This window comes from Metarhizium robertsii (genome assembly GCF_000187425.2).
Source record: "Metarhizium robertsii ARSEF 23 chromosome Unknown MAA_Scf_4, whole genome shotgun sequence".
NCBI lineage: Eukaryota > Fungi > Ascomycota > Sordariomycetes > Hypocreales > Clavicipitaceae > Metarhizium > Metarhizium robertsii.
The window spans coordinates 1,512,146-1,524,932 of record NW_011942182.1 but is presented as its reverse complement, the minus strand read 5'-3'; the positions used below and the strand labels follow the sequence as shown (position 1 = coordinate 1,524,932).

Sequence of the window (12,787 nt, the reverse complement as noted above, 5' to 3'; positions counted from 1 at the left end):
AGTTTGGCTATAAAACGTTACTTTGGAAACTACCTAGGTAGGTGCGATGGTCGGTCATGTCAGTCAGCCTTGGCGTGGGCAGCCTCTGAACTAACCCGCAAATGCATGGGCGGGCTGGGCTGATGGCTGCCATCCGGTGCAACTTGTCCTCTTGGCCTCTTGGCCCACGAGTGACGAACAAGCCTCTGCTCCGACTAACATGACACAGAGAGGCCACATCAACCTCTTCAAACCAGCTGCACAGAGCTAGCGGGCGCCTAAACCTTGGCTCCTCCTCTCTCCTTGAACTCTTGTTCAGTTTTATTTTTGTTTCGTCATCTTCCTTTGGGTATTTATACACCCAGCGCATCTTCGTGCATTTTCTTTCCTTGTCCAGTACAAAGTCACATCATCGCACACGTCTTGATGCTCCATTGACCGATAGCACGTCCCGAACCACCCACCATGGCGAATTCGCGGCCATCGCCTCTGATGATGCTCCTCGGAGCTGTCATCTTCTTCTCTGCCAATGTCTTTGCGTCGGCCGCCGTCCTTGGTATTGACCTTGGAACCCAATACATCAAAGCCGCCCTGCTGAAGCCGGGCACTCCCCTCGAAATTGTCCTGACGAAAGATTCCCGGCGTAAAGAAACCTCTGCAGTTGCATTCAAGCCACTCAACAGTGGCCCCAAGGCTGCTCAGTTCCCCGAACGACTATACGGTGCGAAAGCCATGGCGGTCGCCGCTCGGTTTCCCGACGAAGTCTACCCCAACCTAAAGACGCTTCTCGGCCTTCCCGTCGACGATGCCTCGGTTCAAGAATATGCAGCACGTCACCCAGCCTTGCAGCTACAGGCTCATAGCACACGCGGCACAGCTGCTTTCAAAACCAAGACACTGGTCCCCGAAGAAGATGCATGGCTGGTTGAAGAGCTGTTGGCTATGGAACTCCAGAGCGTACAAAAGAACGCCCAGGCAACGGCCGGTCATGGCTCTTCTGTACGATCCGTCGTACTCACTGTCCCCTCTTTTTACACTGTCGAGGAGAAGCGTGCTGTTCATCTGGCCGCCGAATTAGCTGGTCTCAAGGTCCTCAGTTTGATCAGCGACGGCATGGCTGTTGGTTTGAACTACGCTACTAGTCGCCAGTTCCCAAACATTAATGCAGGCGAGAAGCCCGAGTACCACCTCATCTTCGACATGGGAGCCGGTTGCACCACTGCCTCTGTTCTGCGCTTCCAAAGCCGTACTGTTAAAGATGTCGGGAAATACAACAAGACTGTCCAGGAGGTCCAGGTTCTTGGTAGCGGCTGGGACAGGACCCTTGGTGGTGACTCCCTCAACTACCTGATCATGGATGACATGATTTCACAATTTGTTGAGACACAGGCAGCAAAAGGCATTTCTGCCACGGCTCAGGGTGTCAGGTCCCACGGACGGACAATGGCTATGTTGGCCAAGGAAGCCGAGCGACTGCGACACGTTCTCAGCGCCAGTCAAAACACTCAGGCTAGTTTCCAGGGGCTCTACGAAGATGTCGACTTCAAGTACATGGTCACCCGTGACGACTTTGAGACCATGTCTGAGGCTCACGCTAAGAGAATTGAAGCCGTCATCAACGATGCCATTAAGATGTCTGGTATCGAATTGAGCGACATGACTTCCATCATCTTACATGGAGGTGCCACTCGCACTCCGTTTGTTCAGAAGGCTCTTGAAAAAGCTGCTGGCTCCGCTGACAAAGTACAGTCCACTGTTAACTCTGATGAAGCTGCCGTGTTTGGTGCCGGTTTCCGTGCCGCTGAGTTGAGCCCTAGCTTTCGAGTCAAGGAAATCAGGATCTTTGAAGGCCCCATGTACGCTGCCGGCCTGAAGCGTGCGAACGGCGAAAAGCGACAGCGTCTCTGGACTGCTATCTCACCTCTAGGCGGTGTCGCAAAGGAAATAACTTTTAACGACCACAATGACTTTGCGCTTTCCTTCTACCAACAAGTTGGTGACGACGACAGGGATATCGCTTCATTGTCGACTAAGAACCTGACTGCTACTGTGGCAGCCATCAAGGAGAAGTACCCCTCCTGCGTGGAGTCTGAAATTGTGTTCAAGCTTGGTGTTAAGTTACTTGGCGAAAATGGAGAGATCCAGGTCGTCAGGGCAGCTGTAGAATGCGAGGCCGAAGTAACTGTGAAGGAACGTATTGTCGACGGCGTCAAGAACTTGTTTGGCTTTGGGAAGAAGGACCAGAAGCCTCTCAAGGGCAATGGGAAGAATGCCGATTCTAAAAAACCCGAGGGCTCTGAGGAGGCCCCGAAGGAAGAAGCCAAGTCGTCCGCCTCGTCTTCATCCTCCACGACCGACTCATCCACCGCCTCCAGTTCGTCCGAGTCAGCTGCCCCTAGCGAGGAAGTCAGAGAGGTGAAGCAAAAACAGACTGTTTCAATTCCTGTTGAAGTTGTTTTGGAGAAGACGGGCGCTCCTACACTGACCAAGTCCGAGCTGGTCAAAGCCAAGGATAGACTCAAAGCATTCGCAGCCTCTGACAAGGCCAAGGCTCAGCGCGCGGAAGCTCTCAGCCAGCTTGAAGCCTACACTTATAATGTCCGAGATCTCCTGGATGGAGACTCGTTCATCGATGCCTCGACAGAGAAGGAACGCGCTGACTTGGCTAAACAATCCAGTGAAATCGGCGATTGGTTATCTGGGGATGGAGCCGACGCTACTACGGAAATACTCAAAGCTAAGCTGAAGATTCTTCAAGACGTTGTTGTACCTGTACAGACGAGAATCGAAGAGGCCGAAAAGCGACCTGGGCGGATCACTGCACTGAAGGATTCCATAAAGCGCATTAGCGAGTACCTTGACTCCATACACAAGCAAATCGCAGAGTATGAAGAGTGGGAGGCAACGGCTTCTTCCGCTAGCGCCAGCGGATCATCTACGACATCTGCTTCGGCCGAGACTCCGACAGGCGAGTTCGATGGTCTAGAGGACGAGGATGCCAAGGACACTAAGAATGACAATAAGCCCGAGGAGCAGCCTGGCCCCATCCCACCTCTGTTTAAGAAGGAAGAACTGAAGGACTTGGAAACACTTGTCAAAACCACCAGTGAGTGGCTTAGTGAGATGCAGCCTCAACAAGAGAAACTGCCCAGTAATGCGAACCCTGTTCTCCTTGTCAAGGACATTTCCGAGAAGATCCAGAAGCTTGACAAGGTCAGCATGGATCTGGCCCTCAAGGGAGCCAAAGGCTTTGGAGGCAAGGCCAAAAAGGCCGCCCAGAACCTCAAGAAGGGAAAGTCAAAGAAGGGCGAGGGCGCTGAAGATTTCAAGGGTCAGCGTTTCACGGAAGAGCAACTGGAAGAGATGTTGGAGAAAATCAAGGCCATGGAGAAGGAGAAGAAGCCCGAGAAGACTGAGAAGACTGAGAAGGCTAAGGAGAGCAGCGAGAAGCCCGGGCATGATGAGTTGTAGGGGATATTTTTAAGTCGCTACGATTGAGATGTATCATGTATCAAAAGCTGAGAGGCATATGAATAGACTATACGGCAGTAGAGTATTAGGAAAAGCGGAGCTTTGCTCCTTAATTGAGACGGGCTGTTAAAAGTCTTGATGTATTGAATAATAATTCTGATAAGCCGTGTTGTTATAATTGATGGGGTTAATAACGGTTACCAAAACACCCCTTACGCCTGCTAGGGGTTTTCAAATAATATATTTACCTGTTGATAAGTATACACGTATATAGTATCATTATTACTAAGGATATACCAATATACTATAATATAGCATAATATACAGCGCGATGACTATCTACCTAGGTAGGTATCCGGGTATCGACCTTTCGCCTCCCCCTGTAGTATATTTTAGGTTGGTTGAGCCTTGCACTGGGCAGCTGCCACCAGCTGTGCTTCCGTCGACGGTTTGTCTCCTAGTTGTCTACCTACCTAGGTACTTAGGTAGGTACCTGGGTAGGTTGTCAAGTGATGTGTTGTTTCTTCCTCTTTACATTCACCTGGTCGCATCTTCATTCAGAATGCGGGCACTTCTTGTTCTCTCGGCAGCTTTTGCCGCCCTGTCTCTCGGTGCTGCGGTGCCTTTTGAGGGTAACACACTAGACTGCTTCTCGTTGGAGGCGAAGTCTCGGCAGGAGGGGAGGAGGGACTTCCTGAGCGACTGGCAAGCAGCTCATAATCGATGGGGGAAGACTAAACCTGTGCCGGGCTCCAACATGGCATTGAAGGGGGGTTGGTTCATCCCAGCTCTACAATACCATTCAGTGTACGAGGATGGCTAACATGTGGTAGATGGGTCTGTCACAGCCGAGCCCTTGGATAATGACCAAGCATATGTTACAGAAGTTGAGTTTGGAACGCCAGCTCAGAAGCTGAAGATGATACTGGATACTGGTTCCTCGGATGTGTAAGATACCCAGATGCGTCTCGACTGGAATAAAGTCACAGCCAGTTTATACTGACCGCCACAGCTGGGTCCAATCTTCAGATTCAATATACCGGGTCAACGAGAATGGCCCCTGGGCGCCTCGATACCTGCCAAAGAATTCCAGCACATCCACCCGCGTTGACAAGGCCTTCTGGGGTGTTGAGTACTGTGAGTTGTCGCATTAAGGTGCAACCTTCACCTTGGCAACATAGCTTACACTGACATGCAGTGGACGGAACCACGGCGACCGGCATCGTTTACCGTGACACACTCCGGTTGGGAGGCTTAGAAATGAAGCATGTCCCTATTGAATCGGCCCAGATCATGGCACCCCGGTTCGAACGAGAAACCAGTGTCAGCGGCATCATGGGGCTAGCAAAACAGCTTCCTAACAACATCACGCCCCCTACTCCGTCATTCCTCTCCCTACTCCGATCCCGGTTAAAGAAGCCCGTGTTTACAGTCGACCTGCGCCGAAACGCATCCAGCCGCTTCGATTTTGGGTATATCAACGAATCCATGGCTGCAGACAACATCACATGGCTGGACTCAAACCCAGACAGCCCCCACTGGGATATTGAACTAGAGCTCACCGCTTGGCGTGGTAAAAACCCAATGTGGATGTATCACAAGTTTCAGGCCACCGTCGACACCGGGACGTCTCTCTTGTTCTTGCCAGACCCCCTCGCTAGCAGATACTGGGAAGATGTCCCAGGTGTCCAGAAATCTGACCTGCTCTCAGGCGTGTACAAATTCCCCTGTGAGGGTTCTCAAGATCTCCCCGATCTCCTATTCAAGCTTCCAACGGAACACGTTATTCGTATACCAGGCCCATATCTCAACTACGGTCCGCTCGATACGGAGCCCTCCCTCTGCTGGGCCGGCATGCAAAGCGCCAAAGACATGACCGAGACTGTCCTGGGCGACGTGATGCTCAAAGCGGTTTTCGTGGCTTTTGATGTTGGCAAGAACAGAATTGGGTTAGCTAATAAGATCCTTCACGATGCATAGATGACGTATGCAGGAAGCAAGTAACTATTTAACTACGTGCTGGGCACTGGGTAGTGGGTAGATTAGACAGCTACTAAATAAAGCTATTACTCCATACCACAATACACTTATTATAGTTTGTTATAAAAGCAAGCAAAAGTACGTGCTTAAATAAAGTACTTCTTTATAGCGCTTTATACTATAATATAATATAATATCTTCGTGTGTATGTATAATATATTACAGTACATTAGTGTATGCATCTTGGTAGGTACCTAGGTAAATATACTCTGCCATAAACTGTACGTAGCTAATATTCTGTGTTGTCTCTTTTAATTTCTTCTTGGAATCATTGGGCTATGGCAGATAGGCTCGAGAATTGGTTAGCCTCCCACTATTATAAACAATGTCACGGAAACTTCTGTGCAACTGGGAACTCCTGGAAAAGGCGACACGGCGCAAAACAGGCCAGCAAGCTACTTCTCACCAACGCATACAATACAGGTGTGGGCGAAACAAGGCCTGCACATGGCACGCCACAATCACTGAGCAGGACAAGTAATGGACAAGGGAAATGGACATTGAAGCACAGGCAACATCCTAGTCGTGATATTACAAGTCCGAAAGTCATTGGCTCTCAGGACCAGGCTGAGAAGCATCAAGAATTGCCGCATCTTTCCCATCGCTCTAGCAGAGCCCTTGCAATGTTTCCCAATCTCTTCCCCGTTGCATCGTTGAGCCTTCCTCAATGCTCCCAGTGTCTCCTTGTCGCACCAAGAAAACAAGGTTTAAAAAAAAAATAAGGATCCCCAACTAAATATTAAAAAGACTTGTAATGGCCATGGTTGTGCGAGTGGTCTGGGCCTGCCGATGAGCGTGGGCGAACCGGTAAAAGTAACTCATATCTCGAGAGAAAGTTGGTTTATAATAAAAAAACGAGTACAGTGAATCGGGTATCTGGTGTTTCCAGATAGTCGCACGGGAACAATAAGTGTCGTTGAAGCCGTTTAAACGCCGAGGATAATTTCGTCCAGAACGAGTGACGAAGTAAATACAAAAACATATTGATCAGGGAGCATTGGTATAATGGGTGTGCATCCGTGGTCTCCCTACCCATACATAAAAAGTAGAATTTGAAGCGTGTGGTCCTCGGCATGACCCCGCCCAATACGAGGCGGGGCCTCCATGTGGCTTGGTGAAGATGAGGCTCATGGTTTCAGTCGGTGACCAAATCATGAGACTATATTCGTTCGTGGCTGACCGTGTGCCTGGAAACAAAGAAGCGACCCGCCCCCCCTGACGAAAAGCCAAATAGCTTGACAAGCACCAAAGTACACGGACCGAGAATGTGTTGTTTACAGTTCGGCATCACCGTCTGTCATCGAGGCCAAAAAAGGAGCAAGTCAGCGAGGGGAGTCGTCCAAATCAGCCCGGGTCACGAGATAATAATCACCTTCGCTGGCCCCAGGCGTTGGGGGCATGTTGCCAGAACTGGGTGCTTGCTGGGGGGCACGAGTCGTACCTGGTCGCGGCTTGTTTTCACCCTTTGAGGGTGCAGGGGGAGCAACACTTGCAGACTGTTGAGATCGCTGAGCAGAATTGCCGCCCTTGTTGCGACGGAGGCGTTCCTCCATTTCGCGGATACGGGCTTCGAGGTCGGCAAGCTCCTGGTTGTTTTTGCCCACGGTTTCGCGTCTGAATGCCCAGGGGCGTTAGGTTGTGCAGCTGCAGGTGGGGCGACGAGGGAGTTTTATAGACGACTTGGGATGACGAACCTTTCAGAAACTTGCTGATCGAGGTCAGAAACGGAGTTGTCGATGCGGAAGATGTCCATCAGCTCTTGGGAGAAGGAGCGGGCCACAGTCCTAAAGCAAGTGACAGCTTGTTAGCTCTCATGTGTGAAAGGCGGGAAAGAATAGGAGAGCTGGCGTGGTTGCTCGCTACCCCTTATCAAACGCCGCCATGCCGATTCAACTTGGGGAGAAGAGGCATTGACCAAAGGAGAGGATACGAAAAGACGTACGATAAGGGTCGGCGTCCGTTGGGGACCCAGTCGCGATCGAGCTCAGCGTCAGTCATTGTGAAGATGGCGTAGTTTGTAGTTTCTATGTACGGTGGGTGCTGGCGAAGCTGGCGAGGGTCGAGCTGGTGCGGTACAAGTATGGTGTAGTTCAAAACGATGAGCGGCCAACGGTCTTGGTAGCGGCAGCGGTAGCGGTGGCAGTAGCAGTAGCGGCAGCAGTAGCAATAAAAAAAAAGCGGCAACGCTGGGATATAACAGTGTACAGTAGAAGATGGGGGGAATTGGAAATGAGAAATTGGGGTCAAGAGGCGAGCAAGAGGCGAAGGAGATATAAGATTTGGCGAAGGCGGAAGCCAGGAAGAAGGAAGAGGGAAGACGGGAAGCAGACTGGGCAAGACTAGACAAGATTGGACCAGATTGAACAAGAATGGACGAGACTGGCACGGGGGGGGGGGCGCAATGATTGATGTGGAGTGGAATGGAACATGGAAGGCAGGAGGGAATCCGGAGCAACAGCCTGGCGCAGCAAAGCGACAGGCACAGTGGGCAGTGAGAGGCCATGTTGGGTTTGCCATGTACCGGCACCGGGACATCTGGGGGGTGCAGCATTGAAAGCCAGGGGTGATACGGAGCCCAGTGCGAGCCCAGTGCGAGCCCGCGTGAGCTTCACCCAGAGACTAGAGTCATGGCTGCATCTCATATCTCATGCCCCCGTCAGTCGCCAGCTGCAGCCTTGTCTGAGTGCCCGAATGCTCAAAATGCCAGCCAGATGCCAGATGCCAAATGCCAGATGCCAAATGCTGGGTCGGGTGTCCTGTGTTTCCCGTGCGCGCTCCCCCTTTAGGATGGATCGATCCAAGGGGTGGCAGACTAGCAGAAACTAACAAGAGTTGCGCAGCTGTAAAAGTTGCCGGAGGACTGGAGGAAGGCGCGCGAAAGTTTGCAGTGCAACGTGTCCGAATACATACAGATATGTATCCGGCAGTACGTATGTACGGAGTACACGGCACTATATCTACACGGTGCTAATAATCAGTCAAATGAACGACCCGGAGTGGTTAAATAACGCGTCAACTGGTCGCGGCACTGCATGCTCAAGTGTATTGGCATCAATTACTCCGTACTCCGTACCGCCCACCGCATGGCCTCACTGCCCGCTGCCACCCTCCATCTGCCGTCATTCATGCACGACCGTCGCTGCCCTACCCTCAGGAACCGCAAACCGCCAACATCTCAAGTCCCCGGTGCCAACCAGATCAATTGATGCTGCAGGACTGGACGGTGGGGTCTCGGCGGGGTAGTTGACGGGGGCGGCGCATAGCCTGACGGGCCGCAATCTCAAAAGCCCACTAGCCAGGCACTGCACGCTGCCACTCCAACCGGGACCACACAGGTCAAGTGCTACCGTCGACCCGACATGACAGGCAGCCGCGCCCTGGTCAGCCTCCTGCAATACCACCTCCTACACATCACGTCTCTGCCATCCAACCTTTGGGCGCTATGCACAGCTCGCCCGCTACGGGGTCAAGGCAGGACGGTAGTATTCAAGCTTTTTTTTTTTTTTTAATTCTATCATTGATGGTATTATTCAGCCGCCTACCCACACCCGACAAAGCGGCACAAGGCCCTCGCGTCGCATCCAAGACAACTTTAAACGTTCCCCCATCGCCACACATGCGTATGTACATATGTACCGTACGTGCCGGCAGGTCGTGCCGCAACCACTAGTTCACGTCGTGCAACGAACCAACCAGCATGGGGGCACTGATAACGTGTGGGCCAACCTATTCCCCCTTATTGCGTACCCGTACTTTTGGTCCCTTATTATCCACCATGGACCATAATTAGACCCTCTTGCATAGCTGCACGATCGGGTACCGATCTGTCCAACTTTCAACTTTCAACTGCGTCATGGCAACATGACCATGTCATGTGGCAATCAACTGACACACCTTCATCTTGTCGCCTTGTCACCGTATCATCATAGTCTTAACACGTCGGAGCTTTCGCCAGTGCCATCTATTGCCTCCTATTAGAACTCCTGTTCACCCCAGAGATAAATTATGTTCGCTTTGCTTAAACCACAAATAAGGAAAATAAGAATAAAAAAGCCAGCGCCGCTGGCATATCCCAGGTAGGCATAGGATTTTGAATTCCAATGCCTCCCAACCATTCGGGAGGCGGGTATATCGTTGCATGTTCCTGAAAACCCCCCAAGCGTACCGTAATCCAAAATGCAAGCCGAATTCGCCCATCCAATGTCGTCATTTGCTGGCCCGTGCCGTTGCCGCCGATATTCCAAGATGCGCCTCATGGCGTGCAGCTTGAGGCTACCTGCCTACTTCGCCCGACCGATGTAGTATTCCAAAAACGTCAACCAACATGTTTTTATCCTTTGATCCGCCTCTAATCATGAAAAAAGTCAAGAACGACACAAGGTAATAGCAGATACCTTTTTTACTTTTTACCTTTCCAAAACAGCTTTCACTGATGAGCCGCCGGAAAGAAAACGAAAGAGAAGAGGAAGTAACAAAAATCGGAGTCGACCTGCCCATGCCATAGTGGCAGGTTTTGGCTCAGCTCGCCCAATCAGCACGCAGCAATCCAAGTCATCTGCGGACGGGTCCCAATGTCGTTTGTGGCGTCAAGGGACTGACTGGGCTTATATCAATCTGCGGTTCACAAAGTCGCGTGGTCCAAGATTTACTTGTCGCTGACTGGCCATTTGAAATTGTGTTTGTCGCAATCACCTTGCTCCTCAACCCACTTCTTGATATTCTCCACGTTCCACCCACTCATGTATCGCTTAGAGTCGTCGTTGCCCTTTTTAGCAGGTTTGCCGTGCTTGATTTTGTGGGAAATTCCGCAAATGCTATTCTGGTAGCGGAATTGGAAGCAGTTGGTCATGCTCAGACAGGCCTTCTTGCAGTCGTCAAAACTCTTGTAGGCATCAGCTTCTGCGTCTGATAGATTTTCAGTCTTGGCTTTGGCCAAGTCCCACTCGTCGTACTCGGCCCGGGTGCTGTTGAGGTAGTACACATCCTCACTCAGATTGTCCCAGTCTGGTCGTGCCTCCACCAGCTCCGGGCTCATAAACTTGTGATACAGGTCCTTGATTCGCAGCATCTTCTTGAACTTGCGCTCTTTTTCGAAAGCGTACAGGTCAGAGATGTCCTCGGCAACAACGTGGTGCATGGTGACAATGGGCTGGCACCACTCGTCTTCTGCATATGGAATGGTGTGTGGTTTCTCCCCATTGATAACAGGCCACTGAGACACGTTAGCGATTGTTGTACGATACTGTCAGTCTCGGGATGCTTACGGCATTGACGACCGGAATACCAGTCTCGTCCTTCAAAGCCTTTGACCACATAAAATCACCGCAGCAGGTGTGTTGAACCGGCTCGTCGTATTTATTCGCAACACCGGTTTTGCCGTGAAACATGGAGTGCATGGTCCCCCTGGACACGAGATAACCGCTACCACCGTGGCCAAATGGAAAATTAGCAAGGTAGGCGACGCTGCCAATGTAATGCGGCTTGTTGGGATCCATTTGCTTCAACCACTCCATCAACGTGGGGAAAACAACATAGGTGTCGGCGTCAACAAACAGATACCAGTCGTAGCCGGGTCGCATTTTGTATGCCTTTTCCGCCATATGAATATTCTTATACTTGTCCAGGCTCCATCCTTGCTGAGCCACATCATAGTCCTTGTTGCACTGTTCTTGGTCGACGGGACATTTCTTCTGTCGGTAGTAGAGGTCGAAATCCTTGTTCTTTTCCTTGACTTCGTCCAGCACGGTGTCAAGACTGTCATGGATGGTGTAGCCCGCAATCTTTTGAGCCATGTCGCTGAAGAAAAGAAAGTCGGGTACACACTTAAGGTTGGTCATAAGTTGGGTAGGGATTTTAGAATAGGATTCAGAGGCGCCAGTCTTCATGATGAGCAAGACACTGGAAGTGTTGGGGAACAGCGCACATTCGTCATCAAGCCCGGGAGATTTGAAGTCCTGTTCGACGTGCTGAGCCCCATCGTGACCTTTGTCGCCTGTAAGTTTGCTGTCGGATGCGTAATCGTTTCCAAGCTTGGGCAGCTTTTCTCGCAAGCCGTAGATGTCGCAATAGGGGCCGTCACATAACGGACCTAGTTGTTTCGAGCTGAGCATCACCACCAACATAAACAGACAGAGCACCATCATAAAAAGAATAGCCCTTCTCGAGCAAAGTCTAGTGGATGCCATTCTGCCGACGATTGGTGAAGGCCAAGTTTGCTTGTCCCAAAGACCTAACATGATACGACAGAGCCAAGGGAAGAAAAGACAGTCGCGAACTGTCCGAGATTAAAGCAACCGAGGTTCCGAGAAAAAAAAAAGAGAGAGAAAAGCGGTGCCGGATGAATAATAATGATGATGATAATGATAATGAAACAAGAAGAAAAAGATGCAAAAAGATGCAAAAAGATCCCGGAGATACACAGTCAAAGTCTGAACGGATTCGATCCTGTTTTCGGACTAATCGCAGTACTTCGAGGAGCTGGCAGACACGTGGGCTGAACGGCCTCTTCGGAATGGTCCAATGAACGAATGTGAAGCACAGGTAGCTTAAACCAGGCCTTGTATTCTCCAGCTTCTTCCACGCGAGCAAGCACAGACAAAGGGGCAGAGTTGATACTCTTTAAGCCCAGGCCAGGAAAAGAGGAAAACGACGATGAAGAAGAAGAAGAAGAGGTAGAAGAAGAGGTAGAAGAAAATCCGAGTCAGGGTTGGATGAAAAAAATCGGAGGTGCTCGAGGCATAAAGAAAAAGGCAAACAGCGAAACACACCCCAACACAGACTGGGGCGGCGCGGACATGGACGCAGCAACTTAGCTTCGTACGTACTACGACAACTCTGCAACGTGGATAGGTACCATACGGATGGATGTACTTGGGAAGTGGACTAGCTGCGCAATAAAGGCCCCAAATGCCGGTCGACGCCATTTCAAAGACGAGATTCGCGGCTAGCCGACGGCTAGGCGGTGGCAGTCGAGCGAGGAGGGTACTTGCTTCTGGCAGGATCAGCTGTGCACTTGAGCAGTATTGATGGCACAAGACAACGTGCTAGGATACACGAGACACAAGACAGAAAGACCCCAGCTGTCCTGCAGACCCGCTTGATGGGAACAAGGCGAACTCTGTTCTCTTTTTTTGGCCTCTCATCGCGCACTAGTGACGAATCCAGCAATTAGAGGGTGTTCAGGCTCACCGGGTCTTTGACGACGTAGGGGCCATGTCTCGGCAAGGGTCTCCGCCGAACCTCGTCTTTCCATGGTCTCGCACTCTATTCGAAAGAGGCACAAATGGCCATTGACGAG

The 12,787-nt window shown here is 51.0% G+C and overlaps 4 protein-coding genes across 4 annotated transcripts; 2 read left to right on the top strand and 2 right to left on the bottom strand.

Annotated features, from left to right (window-relative positions):
• Positions 1–444: 444 nt before the first annotated feature.
• On the top strand, positions 445–3,450 carry MAA_02597 (ER-resident heat shock protein; the record flags this gene model as incomplete). Its single annotated transcript, XM_007820595.1, has 1 exon — positions 445–3,450. The coding sequence occupies one exon, from the start codon at positions 445–447 to the stop codon at positions 3,448–3,450; it is 3,006 nt and encodes a 1,001-aa protein (XP_007818786.1).
• Positions 3,451–4,012: 562 nt separating this feature from the next.
• Positions 4,013–5,430, top strand: MAA_02596 (Peptidase A1; the record flags this gene model as incomplete). Its single annotated transcript, XM_007820594.1, has 4 exons — positions 4,013–4,223; positions 4,284–4,398; positions 4,463–4,587; positions 4,649–5,430. 4 exons carry the CDS (start codon positions 4,013–4,015, stop codon positions 5,428–5,430), a joined length of 1,233 nt encoding a protein of 410 aa, XP_007818785.1.
• A 1,382-nt stretch (positions 5,431–6,812) lies between these two features.
• On the bottom strand, positions 6,813–7,488 carry MAA_02595 (uncharacterized protein; the record flags this gene model as incomplete). Its single annotated transcript, XM_007820593.1, has 3 exons — positions 6,813–7,104; positions 7,185–7,274; positions 7,433–7,488. The coding sequence occupies 3 exons, from the start codon at positions 7,486–7,488 to the stop codon at positions 6,813–6,815; spliced, it is 438 nt and encodes a 145-aa protein (XP_007818784.1).
• Positions 7,489–10,135: 2,647 nt separating this feature from the next.
• Positions 10,136–11,630, bottom strand: MAA_02594 (glycosyltransferase family 31 protein; the record flags this gene model as incomplete). Its single annotated transcript, XM_007820592.2, has 2 exons — positions 10,136–10,702; positions 10,755–11,630. The coding sequence occupies 2 exons, from the start codon at positions 11,628–11,630 to the stop codon at positions 10,136–10,138; spliced, it is 1,443 nt and encodes a 480-aa protein (XP_007818783.2).
• Positions 11,631–12,787: the final 1,157 nt, after the last annotated feature.